This window comes from Thunnus maccoyii, chromosome 5, assembly GCF_910596095.1.
Source record: "Thunnus maccoyii chromosome 5, fThuMac1.1, whole genome shotgun sequence".
Lineage (NCBI taxonomy): Eukaryota > Metazoa > Chordata > Actinopteri > Scombriformes > Scombridae > Thunnus > Thunnus maccoyii.
The window spans coordinates 1,335,756-1,355,360 of NC_056537.1; the positions used below are offsets into that span (position 1 = coordinate 1,335,756).

The 19,605-nt window shown below is 39.8% G+C and overlaps 1 protein-coding gene across 3 annotated transcripts in view; it reads right to left on the reverse strand.

Annotated features, from left to right (window-relative positions):
* Positions 1-10,693: 10,693 nt before the first annotated feature.
* Positions 10,694-19,605, reverse strand: part of LOC121896819 (chemokine-like protein TAFA-5) — a 54,495-nt gene continuing 45,583 nt past the window's right edge. The window contains exons 1-3 of one of the 3 annotated variants that reach the window (XM_042410851.1): positions 13,721-14,301; positions 13,133-13,251; positions 10,694-11,779 (exon numbers count right to left, since the gene is read on the reverse strand). In XM_042410851.1, the coding sequence (XP_042266785.1) occupies positions 11,557-11,779; positions 13,133-13,251; positions 13,721-13,732 (354 nt within the window). In that variant the 5' untranslated portion in view covers positions 13,733-14,301 and the 3' untranslated portion in view covers positions 10,694-11,556. Of the gene's footprint in view, positions 11,780-13,132; positions 13,516-13,720; positions 14,302-19,605 lie in introns of those variants that run through there. The other 2 variants (XM_042410852.1, XM_042410850.1) reach the window with 2 other exon arrangements.

The window sequence follows — 19,605 nt, forward strand, 5'->3', positions numbered from 1 at the left end:
ATAAACTGTGTTTCTCATCATGTTAATGTTACATGTAGGATGAGAGCTTTAAAGGAAAACTGCTGCATTTTTGATGCTTCCTGCATCCATTACAGCTCGCCGCTCCACCTCCGCTCCGAGGCCGTTTGTTACCAGCGGCGAGGAGCTGAAGACTCGTCCTGCAGACTGAAGGCGACGGCGGATGCGGCTGTAAGAGCAAAGAAATGCTGCAGTATTTACAAGGAGTCAAGTGCTTATTTGTGCAACATATTTAAAGTTGGATCACATAAGCTGAACTCTGCAGATTCATATGAATATTTCTATATTGACGAACACATGTATTTCATAAAAGGTGTTCAGGTTCTTGCTGAATCAGTTGTTCTGGGAGGAATTACTGGTGAAAGTAAAAAAAAGGACATAAGTTGTCAAACTGTTTTATTATAGTGCTGCGGTTCAGGACCTTTGAACTGCTTCTATGTGTGAGTCAGTGTGAAACAGTGCTGTAAGATATTTTCTGGACGTGCACAGATATGTTGTAGTGGGGACGTGATGGGAACCGTGAGGCTTGTTGGAAGATGTGCAGCTCCGTTATGGAATCAGTTACTTGATCTGGAAGAAAGCAGGTTGACAGACAGACGTTTATCTGGGATAAACAAACGATTGACTCTTGGTCAAAAGATGTCTGCACTTTACTCTGCAGCTCTTGGTTTGGTGAACATTTGCTTGTTCAGAGAATCTGTGTTTGCTCAGAGCAAAGAGATATATAGATAAAAAAATTGTATATAATTTGTCTAAAAAGCAAAGATTATTATTATTAGTAGTAGTTGTAGTAGTAGTATTTCACCACTTACTGTTAAAAGTGGTCATTTTGTCAATCTAGAAGAAAACAGACTGGTTCAGCGCCGTCTGAATGATAGAAAATGAACTCAACTTTGTTTTCTACCGTCCGTTTTATTGGGAACTGTACAATAAGATAAAAACAGATATTGATTTTGTAAATATGGATGATGCGCAAAGACTGAGCTGTTTACATATGAAACATATAAATGAGCCAGAAAGTCTGTGAGAAGAGAGAAAAAAGCCCTTCATCAAGTTTTTTTGTTTGTGTTTCTTTTTTCCTCGCATGCTTCTGTATATGTATTATTGGAAGATGCGTGTTTTGTAAAATAGCCAGATGTTTGGCGTCATGCAGAGATAAAAATGATCAACTAACTATTTCCAGTAACTGCCATGTTGTCTGAGTGTTTTGAGGTTGATCAGAGCTCAGTGAGACGGGCCTGATTGTTGTTAGAGGTTCAAGGACGTCAGGTTACTGTGCTGTATGTTTGCCTTCATGCAGACGATGTGTGTGTGTATATGAATATGTATATGACCAGACAGTTACATTGGAAAATATGTTTGGATGCTGAATCTTTCAAGGTAAAATTCATCAGGACTGAATAAAACTGGAGCTGCTGATGAATTCCAAAAACAAAAAGTCAGTCAGAGAGAAAAACAACAAACATGTTTATTTACTTTCTCATGCTGATGAACCAGAAAGTCACTCTGACCTTCAGCTCTTCTCAAACCGCTGAATCCTTCACACAGTCTTTGTCACATTTCTCTCTCAACTCTTTCTGGTTGTGTCGAGGAGAGCGTGTATAACACATCATGACCTCACACAGATGAACCGATCATTTACTTGGTAAATGTGTCATAAAATAAGGAAGTTTAAAGTATTTTTTCATGTAAACTGTTTCATGTCACTGGTAGAAAACAGACTGACTACAGTCCAGTTTATTTCCTGACAGATGCTGCAACACAAGGTTTTTTTTTTTCCTTTTGTGATAAAGTTAAGCCACCAGTTTTCCTGTTTCTAGCAACCAGCAGCTTCCACGTCATAGGGCTGAAGTACCTTAAAGTGCCGCTGGATGCTCCAACTGACTCTCATTCAAAAAGCCTCAACTTCTCTCTGAGGTGAACGGCACAGAGGAATAAGATACGTCAGGGTTTGGATTAACAGCTTACTGGGAACACTGAGCTCTGCACACTCAGGCTAACGTTAGCTATTTTAGCTAAACTGTGCTAACAGGGCAGGTATCGTAATCAGTAACATTATACTTAGTGAAATGTTACGACAATAGTCCGACTCAGTTTTTTTTTTCTCCATCAAACAAAATGCAAATACCAGTTCTGCAAAGCTGAGTTATGTTGCAGATTTCTACTGCTGCAGAAACTGGACTCTATTATCCAGTTTTGTACATTTTATACAGTGATCAACTGTTTATAGTGATCAAAAAGCTCAGGACAGAATCATTCCTATACACATGCTGTTTAAATGATTCACTTTTAGTAATCAAGTAGTCTGCTTATACTGTTGATTTTGGGTCTTTTCACACATGAAACCATATGAAGAAAAAAAAATTTAAACTACGGTAACTATTTTCTTTTTACCTTATTCCCATAGTTCACATATGATATACATTTAGTGACTGCGGCACCATTATCAGGCGTTGCAGCACCTCTGCAGGGTGGTGTGGGGGTGCAGAGTGTGGGAGTGTTTATTTGTAACCTTGGTGAAACAATCAGAGAGTAATGTTTTCTTCCTCTTATTCACCGCTTGACCACTGCTTCTCTCTTTCACCTTTTTTAAAATGAGGCGGGAAGCTGTCAACAAAGCCGAACTTGACTTTTAACATTATCAAAACGAAGAAAAATGTCTTCCCCTCTTCCTAGTAATGATGTTTTCTTCCCTCATGGCAGGATTGTACAGCGTTACAGGTTGCGTTTCTCCAAAGGTTGATTCTGGTTCAACTTTCTTGCTGCAGCCCCCTGCAGTCTGCTGCCAGCTGGAGACCTGAGGCTGCTGCTGCCTGCACAGTGAAATCATGACAGGGGGAAAAAGAAAAAGGAAAAAGTCATTTTCTCTCAATGAAAAATGTCGTCTCCTTGAAGCTTATGAGAAACTGCCAAAACTGAGCCGACAGGATGCAGCAGAGAAACAACAAGCGTTTCAACAGCTGTTCTGTGTTTTGAAACAGTCAATAAAATTCAGTATATAGCAAAGCTGTTCATTTCAATGTCAATTAGATGGTAATTCTGCATGAGCACAGACATGATCACTATAAGCGGATTCAAATGTACTCGTATTTTATATCTACATAATTAAAAGTAAAAATACCCCTAGTAATTATCTTTCCCCCTTCCATTAACTTTACTTTTTTAACTATTAAATAATACATGTTTGGTACAATCCATCTTGCTTTCTGTGGACAATGAAGCTTTGAATCTTAAGCTACTTGGTTAAAAGCTTCTCGCACATTCAGACTGAGCAGCTGTCTGGTCTGTCAGCTCTGCTCTGATCATCCAGTACGTCTGATGTTTAGAATAAGTCTTCAGTTTAATTCCTCTGACTGAACCTAAACAACAAGCCTGTTCCACATTCCCACACTGGTCTTTATTTCTGAGAAACACGGCTGGAATATCAAATACATACACACACACACACACACAGCAGACCAACACTCTCACAACACGGGTCACATTTTAATGGCATCATGTCAGGGGAGGCCGGCGGGGTTTAATAGAGCTCTGTGGAGCTTTGCCAAGTCTGCTTTAACATTCACAGACTGGTTCACAGCCACAGACACACAGGGAGTTTATTTCAGGGTCGCCAGGCTCCGAAAGGAAAACAGCTCCGATGGAAGTTTGTGCTGAGAAAAGCAGAAATGATGTTCTTGAAATCAACGTATGAAGTGACAGCACATCTTAATCTTCATTTATTACAACAAATACTCAACAAAGTATTTAAAAGGCAACCTGGAGTCCTTGAAACGACGTTTAAATACAGATTCAAAAGTTTGGACGCATGTTCTCACTCTGACTGCTGCGGTTCCACTAAATTGTTTCTCCAATTACGTCGATGTGAGTGCTGCCTCGATTATGTTCTCAGGCAAATCACACCGAGGTCAGAGGAAGGTCAGGTGTACCACATCCTGAGTCCTGTGTGTGTTCAGGTTTGGTTCAGGTTAGTGAAAGATGCTGCTGTTGTATTAAACAGAGACCAGGATCTTTCATCAGACTCTGAACACAAACACAGTTTCTACCAGCTGAGATTTTACTGCAACATCACATATTTTGATGGGAAAAACAACCAGGTATGTTGTGTCTCAACACTGCGAGCTGTTTGTGGATTCAGTTGCTTTCGGGAGGCCGGTCCAGTAAATCCAATAAATGTGCAACATACAAATATAAAAGAAACAAACACGTCTCAGAGCATCATAACTTCAGCTTTAGACATCAAACCTCAGACCCAAATATCTGTGAGCCATTAACAGGTGTGAGCAGGATTAAACAAACACCAGCGACTGATGATTATTTTCCTCATCGACTAATGTGTGGATTATTTTCTCAATTAAATAAAAACACACACACATGCAGGGATCCCCAGCAGCAGCAGCAGCAGCAGAGGTGTAATAAAAGCTGTTAATGTATTCAGGCTGTTAGTGATGTTAAATGGAGCCTGATAACTGGCTGCTGACATCAGCTCTGCTCCCTGCAGCCGAGAGGACGGACAGAGAGAGTTTGTGATATGACTCTTACATTCACTTTACATCAATGTGTTTAATACAATAAACTGTACTGACGGATGTATTTGTAAATGATTCATTTTTTTGGAAGAAATCCTTTAAAAAGCTGCATTTTCACTTCCTGTTATTTCTGTCAGCTCGCCTCCTCTCACCGCTCTCTGAAAGACGAGTCACTCCATCCAGATGTTCCTCCTCTGGACTCGTAGACTAAATACAGAAACATGCTCATTATCATCACGTCAGGCCTGAGAGGGGAAATAACTCCGTCTACCAGAAATCACCTTCACATACCATGAAACTGATTCCCAGTAATGAAGCTACATATATATGTGTCTCTGCAGTGGGAGGGAGCAGGTCGGGCTGAAACTGAAACCCACTGAAACCCTATATTATTATTATTATTATTATTATTATTATTATTATTATTAATTTTATTCCTCTTGTTATTCCTTTATAATTTCATATCTATTTTGCCATAGATTAAAGGAAATCTTTAAAGTCTGCACCACTGGACTCTCTGGAAGTCCACAGAAGGTCTTTAGGCTGCTTGTGATTTGATGAGTTGTGGATTTGGACTTCCAGGACCTGCTCAGTCCAGCAGTCTGCAGGTGCAGAGAAGCCTGGACGTTCATATAAAAAGACAAAAAGACACAAAGAGAGTATCATTCAGCCGCTGCTCCAAATGAAAAACCCGCAGCGACGGCTTCCTGTCTGCTCCTGATTTTTAATAAACAGGTGATGAAGAGGAGGAGGAGATTTCCTGCTCTGAGGGTAAAAGTGGGCTAATAGTGCTGAGGAGGAGAAGTAGGCCAGAATATAGAGTTAATAAATAAAAGAGGATAATGTAAGAGCAGTGAAGCCTCAGAGAGCTCAGCCTACATTCTGCTCAGTATATTTAGTTCATCTGAAGCCTGAAAACTGACGAAGACTTCAGCTCTGATCACCAGGAAGACGTCTGACACGTAGACGACGGCGTCCGTAACACCTGTCAGTCTGAGCTCCTGATGAACCAACACGTCCGCAGTAAAGCGTCCAGACTGCGGTTAGAAATCACTGTGTTTGTGCTCTCTGTGATATCTGAAGGTTGTTTCAAATCAAATCAATATGGAATCGTTATCCTGTGATTGATTACCTCGTTATCTGAAGACATCAAACCACCGCTGAGATCACAACTGATGTCATTATCTAAACACATTAGCAAGATTAAAATCTTAATTATCTGTCTGTTATGACAGTTTAGCTTTTTCACAGCTTTAATAGTCTTTCAGTCATCACAGTTAAATGTGACGTCGCCACACTGACGTCAGGTCTCCGTTACAGTCAAACTGGCGTCTTGTGTAACGTGTCTTCCTCTCGTCCTGCGTTCAGCCTCACTGTGGATTTAACAAGCTTTTATTTTAATCTTGGACTGAGATGTGTGGATTTACTTTAAGCACAACTCTGTGTTTTCTCTGAGATCCTTTAAAGGTTTTCTACAGAACAACGTAATCCAGCTTCACAACACAAACCTCCAGCTGACTGACTGACTGTTTGGTTTCTTCTACAACAGGCGAACAGGGTGGCGTCATTTCACTCATTGGAAAAAAAATATGCATATTGTAATTTTATAATTATGAAAATGCAGTTTGAGGACGTTGAACAGCATCGATACAGAATGTTAAATAATAATCATCTGTCAAACTGCTGGAGAAAATCATTGATAGACAAGATACACAAATGTGGGATTAAGACTAAAGAGGATTAATAATCTCAGGAAACTTTCCCACCAGGATGAGAGTGAACATCCGTGTGAAGCATCATAATCTGGAGAAACAGTTTCAGCTTTAATGCTTATAAAACTGATCAGATGAAAACCTTTCAGATGAAACATGATGAACTTGTGTTTAATGAAAGATGTGACGTAACAAAGACGGTGAGTTCATGTCCTCCAGCTGACGGAGAGACTGATCAATAAATGATCAATAAATGATCAATAAACGGTGAACAACAGACACACATGTTCAAACCTACAATAACTGAAGGAAACTTGATACCACTCGCTAATAAAAGGCTTTATTAATATTAATAAATCACTGATGCTTTAAAGAGCAGTTAAAAGCCATTTAACTCTGATACAGCTTGTTTTCCTCCAACATGTTGATCAGTTTGTCTTTTTAGTTTTTTAAATCAGGTGTCTGGAAACGAGCTGATAATTAACAACTTATTAACATTTACAACTGCAGACCTGATGGATTCATGTAAGAAAGATTTTTAATGATCTACTGATATTAATAACTGCAGACAGCAGTAATTAACTGCTTCTATGTTTAACTATAACTCAATAACACGTATTAACACTAATAATATTGCTTTTAACAGCAATATTGAACAAAAAGGCTTTAAACTCGGGGCTAACGTTAGCTGGTCAGCTAGCAGCATGTCTGATTATTTAACGTGAAGTAAAGAAAATCACAAACGTGTCGCTGCTGTTTTTATTTACAACATGTCAGTGCTGCAAATTCAGCTGCTAATAACAGCGAAGGACAACAAGCTAACAGTAATGTTAATGATCATATTGGCCTGAATATGAGACGATATTCTATTCTGGGAGAAGGAAAGAAGAGTGATACTTTTTAATCTTCTTATTATATTATTATTATTATATTATAGATAATTTACTATAAATCTGTACGTTTTGAAATGGAAGCTTAAACTCTGTTTATTGTCTTAAGTCTCCTCTGCCTCTCATGTGAACATGTTCATGAGGATAATTAAGCAAACAACGAGCTGTAAGATTCAACCTTCAGCTTTTACTTCTCAGCAGACAGAAGTAGAAGAATAATAAGAAGGAAAGAAGAAAGATATATAAGGTTATGAATGGATGGAGGGAACATTGTGCATTAATGAAAAGACACCTGTTAGGATGAAGAATATGGGATGTTGCTAACTGGGAGATCCACTCTGTTTATTGCAATAAAAATTCCTCTCTGTGAGTTCTTCTTTAAATTTCCACCACAGTCTGTAACGTGCAGCCAACTTCAGACGCTCACAGTTAACCAGAATATATATATATATATATATATATATATATATTCATGTGTGTATGTATGTATAACAGAGAACTCAGCTAATCAACTTTTATTTTCACCTCAGAATGTCACACTGTTTAATTCTTTTTCATCCTACTGAAACAGTTAATAATATATTTTGTATTTTTGTCTTGTAGCTTCATCCAGTACGTTCTCAGGTGTAAATTATCAGACCTGCAGTTATGAGTCATTAATAAATAATTCACACATGGATTTATAGTAAATTATCTTGTGCTCACAAGATAAAAAGTGATCACCTAATATGGTGTAAAACTCCTACAAGGAGCGTTGCATTCTGGGTTGTTTGTAGCATTAATGTTGTTAAGCTAGCGAGTTTCTTCCAGTCTGTTAACGGTGAGTCTGTCAGCTTGGTTTAATCTGCAGGAGCTTCTGAAAACGACGTCTTAACTGCAGAAACTGTCAGTGAAAATGATTTAAACTGCTTCTAAGAGCCTGACAGGAGAGAGAGAGAGAGTGTTGGGGAGTCGTCAGTAATAATCAGACTCGCCTTATATTTGGGCCAATAAGATACTTGTGGGTTATAGTTAAAACCGCTGCTGCTAAAGTCACTTTAAACGTCTCAGTGCTTCACACTGCAGTTAACAGCGATTCAACACGACTTCAGCAGCTGCAGCTGCAGCCAACAGAATGAAATATAAATAAAACATACAGAAAGGTGACTTTTGTTTATATGTGCTACCATATTAATAAGGCTGTGATGATAGAATTTAACAGCCTCTGAAGCAACGTGACTGGAAAACAATTTATGTTTACATGAACATTATTTCCAGGTGATGAGGTTGGATTTTTCACAACCTGGTAAACCAGACATTTAGGTATTGGCAGTTAATAACTGATCTATAAAGCATAAGCAAATGATTTAATCAGAAAGTATCATAAACGTTTCCTCCCTGCTGAGAAACGATAAGAAGCTTTGAGCAGCAGCAGTGTTCAGCCGGCCGTCAGTCTAGTTTATGAAGAGCAGCATGAGCGTTAAATAAGGTTTCATACAAAGATACAACATATAAAATTGTTAAATATAGAACTTTAGGCTTTTTTAATGCTTCTGTCCCCCAAACAGACACGACAGCTTTGCTTCTGGTGTGAAACGGTTTGTTTGTTGTTTGGTTAAAACTTGTGATGCTGGAAAATATAAAAACTGATTTAATGCAATGATGTAGTCTGGTGGAGAAGAGCCAGAGATCATTTATTCTGCAGTTTCTATCATAAAAGTAGAAACTTTGCACACTGATACCAAACATCAAGGAGAATCTTTTAAAGGTGGAAGCAGTGATAGTCGTCCGTCCACCGGGAGGCGCCGGACTGCGACAGCATGTTGTTTATATGAAGTCATCAGAGGTGAGAACAGATATCTGATGTCATTTATATCTCGATCGTATCAATCATCAGGTCGTTGTTTCATTCACGCTTCACCATCAGTGGCTCGTTCTGAGGCTGGATCACCAAAATCCCACCAGGTTTACTGCACATCATCTGGGTCCACATCATTACATTAATACAACATCTGCACCACTGAAGTAAAACATCAACCACGACAGAACAGGTCCTCCATCCTCCAGGTCCTGGTCCTGGTCCTGGTCTGGAAGAGACTCTGTGTCAACATCTACTTTTAAGACTTTACAGGATCATTCTTCTAATTTTCTGTGTTTTTCTTCTTGTCAACGAATCTGATGTTTGGATCCAAACCAACAATGAACTGATCTACTGACAAGTATTGTGTGTGTATCAAAGCCTGATATATCTGATTCCTCTGTGCCGTAGACCTCCGTTTGTCCAAAAACCACCGCTGCACTGGGTGACATGTTCCTTTGACTAACAATACTGATAAGATTGTAACTCAGGAGAGTTGTTCCTTGTATGGCAGACGCTACTGAGCATGTGCAGGAACGTGGTTCTGTTCTGTTTCTAAACAAACTAACGTGACCAAACTCGTCATAATGAAGGAACACGTCACCCAGTGCAGCGGTGTGGCTCACTGATGTGTTTTTAATAAATAAATGATCTCGTCATCTGGAGACGTCGACTCTTGTTTTGTCAAGATAACGGTGTCATTATCTAATTACAATCGCTAACAATTTTGATTTTGACACATCTAACAATGTATAATTTCAAAACGGATTGATTTAATGAAATGTCCTTGATAACTTTAGATCAATGATGTCCGTAGATGATCCTGACCAAGTTTCGGGATGAATCGCCCGACGGTTTCTGACGAGTTGTCGAAAATAGGATTTTGAGAAAAGGACGCGGGTCTGTTGACGCCGCTCTGCTAGCTGCTAAAGTCTTGACTTTATACTAAACTTCTTTGAGAGTAAAATAATTTTGTCTTGTTCAGAGTCTGATCAATACAACAAGTGTTTAATTATAAAGAGAACAGCGTCGTCTTCCTGATACGGAAATACTTTCCAAGGACTGAAAATGTGATGAAGGAACATGTGACCCAGTCATGTGACCCGGTGTGACTCGCTGACGGGTTTTTAATAGTTTCTGGAACAACAACGGAGGAATAAGATATATCAGGCTTTGATACACACACAATTAGGGATGCACAACATCATCAGCACGTCATCGGTATCGGCCGATAAAAGCTCTAAAATGAAATATCGGCATCGGCCATTGCTGTCAATTATGAGAGGCTGATATGTCGCCATCTCCTCCGCCGTCTGACTGTGTTTCCCTCCACAGACTGTTTCACCCTGACAGTCCTGGTGTTTCCTCCGCAGGCTGCACTTCACTCAGCTGCCCGTCAGACCCGCTGCTTCTTCCCATTTTAACCTGAATAACAAACTGGGGCTCAGAGCCGGGGCTAAGGTTAGCTTGGAGGCTAGCTGGCTGTGCTTCCCGCCGGTCATGCTGCGGCTAACGCTGCGCTAGCCCAACAACGGAGGAGTAACATATATCAGGCTTTGATACACACACACAGTTCTTGTTAGTAGATGAGATTTGTTGACACGAAGAAAATATAGAAAATCACCAGTTATAGTTAACTTTATATTGATCTCATGAACTGGGACAAGGTTGTTTATTCCATCACAGTCGGACTATAAAGGTCTGAATTATCTTCTTTATTAATGAATTGTTCAGTTTATAAAATGATCATTAATCCCTGAAGCCCAAGTTAACATATTCAGATGACTGAAAACTAGCAAATATTCACATCTGAGAAGCTGCAACAAGAGATTTTTTTTTTTTTTTTTGCATTTTTGTGTTAAAAATGACAAACTATGAATCAATTATCAAAATTGTTGCTAATTAATTTCTGTCAATCCACTTAACGACTAATGATCTGATCATTTTAGCTCTATAGTTCAATAACAAGCGTCCCATCAGCTGACTGTGTGTGAAACAGGAAATGCAACACAAAATAAAAGTAATTTTAAGTCAGTTTTCATGCAGTTTTATTAAATATTTTTAGGATAAATTGTATCATCTGAGGTTGGTTTAGTGTTTGTGTTTAATCTGTTTGTGTAACTGTATGAAGTTCATTTACATCATGTTTTTATAAAAGTACATTCACCTGCATGTCAGCTGTTATTCTCGCCCTGTTTGACTCAAATCTTTAAAATATATCTTCACGTGTTTTGATAAAAGTGAGCAAAGTTTTATCTTGATATGATTTTTTCCACCAGACTGACTGACAGCGAGACTGTCCGACACAAACAGCTTCATCTCTCCTCATAGAGACGTTGACTTGTTTACAATATTACTTTGCTCAGTTAAGTCACTTGAAAAGTCACAATGTGTTTATTTCTTTACATGGATATAATGGCGTTGTGGCGTCTAAGAACGTCTCATCGTCGGCTCTGTTCATCTTTGGTCTGTAAAAACGAAACAGAGTTTTGTGCCAAACAAAAAAAAGGAAATCGCTCCAGCTGCTCGCCGTTAATCCGCTTTTCAAATCTCCTGGAAAATAAACGGAGTCACTTTCCTCCCACAGCAAGAAGAACTTCAGGCTGCGACGGTTTCAACAGTTCACCACCGGGCGTGAAGCAGGAAGCGCTGACGCCTCGCCCCTCCGGCTCATAATGGCGGCGGCGGGCGGCGGCGGCGAATGCTCCGCTCTGCTGCGATGAAGGGCGATGGATGACGGGAAGCGTTCTGTCTGTTGGGGAGCGTCTGTCCTCGCCGCCGCTGTCAGGAGACCTGCAGGACAGGAAGAAGCAGCGATAGGAGAGAATCAGAGACGCTGAGCTACGGGAGCCCGACGAGGTCATGCTTCAATTACTGCAACAATAATAATAATAATAATATCATAATATCTTTATTTATATAGCACTAATTACAACAAAGTTACAAACAGCTTCATGTAGAATCACATAACAACACAAAAAAATAATAATGAACAGGAAATAACCTCACAACCAATAAAACAGAATCAAACTGGCGTCGAGGTTTGCAGTAAAACTACATTTTGAGTTGAGATTTAAAAGAAGCTGCTGACTCAGGCAGGTGATCCAGAGTCCCTCACCAGCACATCACCTTCATATATACGACTAAACTGCAACAACAGAAACGTAACGCTGCTGAATCACATTTTAAATGTTGTTTATTAACGTATTTAATAAGTTGCAGAAATCTTGATACTGAACGTCTGAGTGAAATCTGGTTGTTATTTTCCATCAGAATCTCTGATGTTGCAGTAAAACATCAGCTGGTAGAAACTGCAGCAGTGTGAAAGTGTTTGAACCAAACCTGAACACACACAGGACACACACACCCCGACCTCTGACCTCTGACCCCCGCCCTCCTCCCTCCCGCTGCAGAGACACATAGAGACGTTACTGCAGAGACGTTAGTTAGTTGAATATGAATGTAATTTCTAGGAGATTGGTTGATTTCCTTTGATTTTGGAGCTCACAGAGCGCCGTCATGGGTTTACGAGACTTCCTATTTGCCTTCTCCGCCGAACTCGGCAAATAAAATCTGCTACAAAATAAGATTTTCATAATCAATTCATAATAAACCTTGCAGACCGGACAGTAAACCAGTCAGTCTTCCTCTGCAGTGGCTTTAACCTGCTGGTCTCTCAGGCTGATCACAGAGATCTTCCTCTTCTGTTTCATTCATACTGTTCTGTAGTGATTCTTTATGAGACAATAAGTTTGTAATTTTTGTTTATACCATATGTCAACAGACCATTTTTCTTCCTCTCCTGTATATCACAAAGTAACCTGTTCTGGAAAGTGAATAACAGACATTAATAGACATTTAATCCAGTCAAACGTAGACCTGTTCTCCTTCATTCTTGCACATATAATGGAAGTGACTGCATATATACATACATGTATATATATAAATACATGCTCCAGCTTTTCTAAAAGCAAACCTATCCTCTCAACGTGGTCTACCAGTCTGCACTTTAAAAGTGAGAAATACAATTATACACACAGCTAATAAGACGTATGCTCCTCTAGCTGAGTGGAGATTTAGAAATAGGTTTAATAACGCTGTTGTGCTACTGTGTAGGAATAATACCACAATAACACATTAAACAACCTCAGTGACTTCATCACTTCAGTGAAGATGAAGAGTCTTAAAAACCCTCCGCAGCAGCTCAAGTCTGACGTCTCGGCTTCATGTTTCCCTTCCAGCTGGTGTTGAGCGACTCTGCTGGGCTTCATTAGAGGAAACGAGCCTCACACACACACACACACACACACACACACACACACACACACACACACACACACACACACACGACCACAGAATTAAAAACCTCACCGTCCTTCATCTAATTAATGCAGCAGAGCTGGAATTCACACTGAACACAGAGTCGCTGACAGGATGGGAATCTATGCAACAACACGTCTGTGCATGTTAGAGACTCAGAGAGAAACATCATCAACATACAACTGACTGCCAGCACTGGAAAGTAACTAAGTACATTTAATCAATACTGTACTGAAGTACAGTTTAGAGGTACTTGTACTTTACTTGAGTATTTCCATGTGATGCTACTTTATACTTCTACTCCACTACATTTATTTGACAGCTTTAGTTACTTTTCAGATTAATATTAAATGATGAGTTGCGGTTCCCAAACTGTTTACAAAAATGTAAATGTATTTAGCAGAACTTTTCTACCTGATCTATCATCCAAAGACCATCAGATTTATCTTGTGACCCTCACAGAGGAGTTCAAACTGACTCCACATCGATCAGCTACAACTATAAAATGCTGCTGATGCATTAACTCATCAGTATTAATAATGTACTTTGTTATATTCATTAAATATATCAATCATTTGATTTTCTGCCAAATGAGTACTTTTACTTCAGTACTTTTATGATTTTGCTGTAGGTTCTTTATCCCGGGATCAAGGCCTCGGTTTGCTTGCTTGAGTCTTTCTCTTATAAGTTCTGAGTTTAATGCTGGAGATGTGTTTACCTGAAGATCGAAGATTTCCACTTTCAATTAAGACAGAACAGTGGTGGTCTGATACAGATACAGGACCGTACCTGATCTGTACCCCAACCCATTTTTCAAACCTATCAATGAGAATGTCGTGATCAACAGTATCGAAGGCTTCACCGAGGCCCAAATTCTCAATCAACTGTTTCTGTTTAAAGTCTGTTTTAAAGCTGTTCTGTTGCGGTTATATGCTTTACATCTCTAACACACACATCACGTCAAGTGTGTCTTAAACCAACAGTCAGTCATCAAATGAACATTAAACTTGTTCATACTGACCATTAGAAGATCCCTTCATAATGACCTTACAATGGAAGTGATGGAGGACAAAATCCACAGTCCTCCTTCTGTGCAAAAAATGTATTTCAAAGTTTATCTGAAGCTAATATGAAGCTTCAGCGTCCAAATGAGTCAAATCAAGTAGATATCTTTCAATGTTACAGTCTTTTTAGTGCCAAAGTTCCTCTTTTTGTTACTATACTTCCACCTGCAGCTCAACAGGGAAACACTGTCCGAGGAAACACAAAGAGGGAATTTGATGCTAAAAAGACTGTAAATGTGTCAGATATCCACTTGATATGACTAACTCAGACTGATGAAGCTGAATAGAAGCTTCACACAGACTTTTAAATGACTGTGTGGACACACTGTGGATTTTGGCCTCCATCACTTCCATTGAAAGCACATTTGAAGGATCTTTTAATAGCTAATTTGCTGCTAATTTGATGCCAACATGTATAGAGTCTGTATCTCACAGAGTCTGGACTCTGATTAAAAACATGAAGCTCCGGGGACGAGTGGGGACGCTTCATCTCTGTCTCCTCCGTGGAGGCAGAACTCTCTGTAATTGCATCCAGGTGAAGACTCACAAGAAGCGGCAGCAGCAGCAACACCTCCGAGTCGCTCACCTCTGAATTATTCATGTCCGTCCTGTTTGACTGCAGCTGGAATCCGAAAAGAGCCGGAGGAGTCAGACAAGGACGAGCTGGATTACACTGAGAACCGTAAATCACCCCTGAAACAGCATCAACATTCAGACCGTCCCTAAACGCTCCGCTCACAGCCGAGTGAACGCCGAGGTGAAAGTGTGTTGCTCCTGCCGCCAGGACACACATGAAAAGTCTGCGTAGGAAAAAGGAGGTATGACGACACGCTTTGTCCGCCGCTGTGATACACTGAGCTCACAACATCAATACAATAATCACAAAACATAAAGACTGTGGTTGGTTTCTGATGCATTCAACTGACCCAGGCTGCAGACGCACCCACCATTAGTAACTATCTACAACTAGAACTGACACTTTAACTATTAACAATAAAATTATTTACTGTATAATATCGCATTTAATAGCAATGTTGATCAAGACAATCTTAGTGAAAACACTTGAAACGTTAGCCGTTGATTACTGAACGTGAAGTACAGAAAGCTCACAAACATGTAGCTGCTGTTTTTACTGACACAAGAACTCTTGACTGTACAAATCTCTTCATGTCCATCATCCCAGTAATAACTTAGCTGCTAATAACAGCAACAGACAACAAGCTAGGTGTCCATAGTAACAGTAATGTAATCATTCCTCCTGTTCATACTGGATATTAAAAGATCCTTCAAATGTGCTTTCAATGGAAGTGATGGAGGATAAAATCCACAGTGTGTCCACACAGTCATTTAAAAGTCTGTGTGAAGCTTCTATTCAGCTTCATCAGTCTGAGTTAGTCATATCAAGTGGATATCTGACACATTTACAGTCTTTTTAGCATCAAATTCCCTCTTTGTGTTTCCTCGGACAGTGTTTCCCTGTTGAGCTGCAGGTGGAAGTATAGTAACAAAAAGAGGGACTTTGGGTACTAAAGACTAACCTGGGAACCAGACGAATCTGCAGGCTCATGTTTTATTTGCTCAGGCAGATGCACCTGGCCCCCCCTCCCATTTAGACAGATTTCCACCTGGAACCGTACGGGCCAATCAGAACAGTTTATCTAATATGGGGCGAGTTTGATATGATGACTGAAAGTCTGCAGGTTGTCCATTGTTTGAGTTTGAATGTTGTCAATTATGTTGACAAAAACAGTCTGTAGAGCTCATGAAACTGAGATCAAACCGTCAACTCAGGCAGCGCTCATCAAATATGAATAAACAAAAGACAAGCCGCTATGACACATTTCAATGCTCTGATTGGTTGTAGGTCTATCCAGTTGTGTCCAGAGGCATGTTGGTCTGCATCCGTTGATAACGCCCCTTGGAAATTGAAAATGAACTGAGAGTTTCAAGACTAATACACATTTGTGAATTAGTCTGTCGATGTCAGGCACTAAAAAGACTGAAACGTTAAAAGATATCTACTTGATTTGACTCATTTGGACGCTGAAGCTTCATATTAGCTTCAGATAAACTTTTGAATACATTTTGTCCTCCATCACTTCCATTGTAAGGTCATTATGAAGGGATCTTCTAATGGTCAGTATGAACAGGAGGAACGATTACAGCAAGAAACACATGTTTAATGTCCTGACTGTTGGTTTAAGACAGACATGAATAACTGTGAACTCGTCTTTTAAGGCTAATTAAAAACACATTTTCTAAATCCAATCTCAGAAAGTTGAACAGATGTAACATCTGTGCTTATTACTGGAATCAGCTACTGAATGACTCTTTCTAGTGATAACACTGCTGCAGGATAAACAGCCATAAATGTTCTTGGACGTCTTTCTTTACACTCCTACATCTGAGTGTTTGGTTTCAGTCTAACTGACCCCTGAGAGTTTCCATCTGAGCAGAAAACAAGGTGAAAACAAGCAGCGGTAATCTTTCTTGTTCTGAGAAAAAACAATTTCACAGAATCTTCAGTCTCAAGATTTGCATCACGCTGCCGTGTTCACATTCAAAGTAAATAGTTGTCCTTCTCTCCAAGGAGAATTGGATTTTCTTCTGTGATTGAGCAGATTGTGATTTGCTCCTCTCTCTTTTTCTCCCTGTGAGACCGAAAGTAGATGCAAAATACCTGACAGGAGGCTTCAACACACACACACACACACACACACACACACACACACACACACACACAAACAGACACTCAGGTAAAGTCAGACACTCTTTTCAAGGACAGTTGTTATATTGCGGAAAGAAAAAAAAAAAGAAACCGTTCAGGTGAGCTGATGCAGCAGGAACGGGTTTTGCTTTCTGCTGCGACGCCTGATTACACCTCTGCGTTGGTAAATTACACCCTCGCTCCACAGACTGTAATGATCACGTTCATGTTAAATGAAATGTTGAGCGCTTTCAGCCGCTGCAAGCTGTTTGAACAACAGTTTTAACCTCTTTAACTCCACCTGAACCCACATGTGGCTCCGTCTTTACACGATCATCTTCAAACTCTCACAGCTTCATTTTCAATTCTAGTCAGGCTGGAAGAGACTGTGATTGTTTTATTGTTTTAAGGTATTTATTTTACATTAAAACTCTTTCTTTGTATTAGGTTTAAGGGTCATATTGTAATAATGTAAGTGCAGCGACCAGCTCACTGTTGGGCACACGAACTGTGTGAGCATCCAGCTGTTATTGTGGTTCATGTGAGTGTAAAAGGACTGGGTGAAGTGGAATATGGATCAACTTAGACATCATGTCACTGGTCTCATAGCAGTCACAGCCATGACTCAACAAATGGAAAGAGCCTCTCCAGGAAATCATGTTTTGTTGAGTGAATGAAGCAGAAACACAGCAGAAATAAATCATGATGCATTTAGAATCAAATATGAAACACCAGTTTCGTTGGAAAGTTAGAAAGGAGGTCAGAAAAATAACAGTATGAAGATCAATATGCGACAGAAAACCAATACAAGAGTCACAATCAATACACAACCACACAATCCATAGAGCTGCCAACAACCAATCGCTCCCAATAACTCCCAATAACTCCGTCTATCTGTGTGCTTCTGTGTGACATGATCCTCCCATTGATAATGTCGATAATTACATGTGAGGTTCCTCAGGGTTCAATTCTTGGTCCTTCGTAGTTTCAATCTGGTTAAAGCTGCCTGAACTTGTTTTCAGCAGAATAGTCTGTAAAAACTATTTCTGTCATATTATCAGCTTATAAAGTACTTGTGGATAACATGTAAGCAAACAGTTGCTTATTTCCACATCCAGCAGTTACGGAGCAACATTATCATTCATGTGGAGTCGTGTTTCTGTCCACCTGGTGAAAGTAAGTCCAATATTCACTCTCTTTTAACTCTGTTTTTACTCTCTACCAACTCCTGAGGGAAATATCTGGCTCTTTAGCTGCTAAATGCTCCACTATGTTCACCAGCTAGTCTACAGCTAACTGAAAACAGCTGCCTGCTGCGGCCAAAAATGACACTATGAGAGCGCTGAGAGTGAACCAGAACAGTAAAGTTGCAGATAAACAATGAGCTGAAACTCACTATAAAGCTCCGTAAAGCAGAGAGGAGCTGCAGAGTCTCTGATGATTCTCTGTAAGTTCATCACCAACACATTACACACTGACACATCAGACTGATCAGGGATAAAACATATATCACATATCATCCAAAACAAACGCAGAGCAAAGCTGCTGTTAGCTTCATTCTCACTGCTGAACATCCGTCCACTGATCAGAGTTGAGTAGAAACGTCATCAGGTGATCTCAGCGTCTGAACTGACTGATCTGAGCTCTTATCAGCAGAGCTGTGGTGAGTCTGGTCATTTTCAAACACTTCATCCTGCTGCTGACTTACATGAGCAGCTGCAGACACCCAGTTTAAACCGGCTCTCTGATTGGTTCCCACTGAAGCCTGATGGCCCAATGGGATCAATTACAAGAAGAGGATCAGAACGCGGGATCTGTTACGCATCGCTTTCTTCTTTCCACCCAGTGGGAGAGAGATTTTAATTCACAGCCAGGTGTTTAGACAAACAGATAACAGAGCTGAGAACACAGACTGAGAGTCAGACCCAACGTTTTCCTGCTCCATCAAACCAGATTTTTCCCTCTAAACTTCTCACATGCTTTCATTTCAATAAATGTTCAAATGATCCAATATTTCAGCAAAAATCAAAAACATTTGTGTATCAGAACTTTGTTTTTTCTTCTTTCCTCTCCCATTAATCATCTCACGACCCCTCAGATTTATCTGCTGACCCTTTGGAGGGGCCCGACCCCTAGGTTGGGAACCACTGGACTAAACTAGCTAACTGTATATAAAGTAGTGTAAACTAGCTCCACCTCCAGCAGCTACAACAGTAACATGCTGCTCTAACACTGATGCTTCACTATTAATAATCTAATGATGTCATATATAATAATATATCAGTCAGAGGGACCAAACCACTACTTTTACTGCAATACTTTAACTACATCAAGCTCATAATACTTATGTACTTTTACTGCAATACTTTAACTACATCAAGCTCATAATACTTATGTACTTTTACTGCAATACTTTAACTACATCAAGCTCATAATACTTATGTACTTTTACTGCAATACTTTAACTACATCAAGCTCATAATACTTATGTACTTTTACTGCAATACTTTAACTACATCAAGCTCATA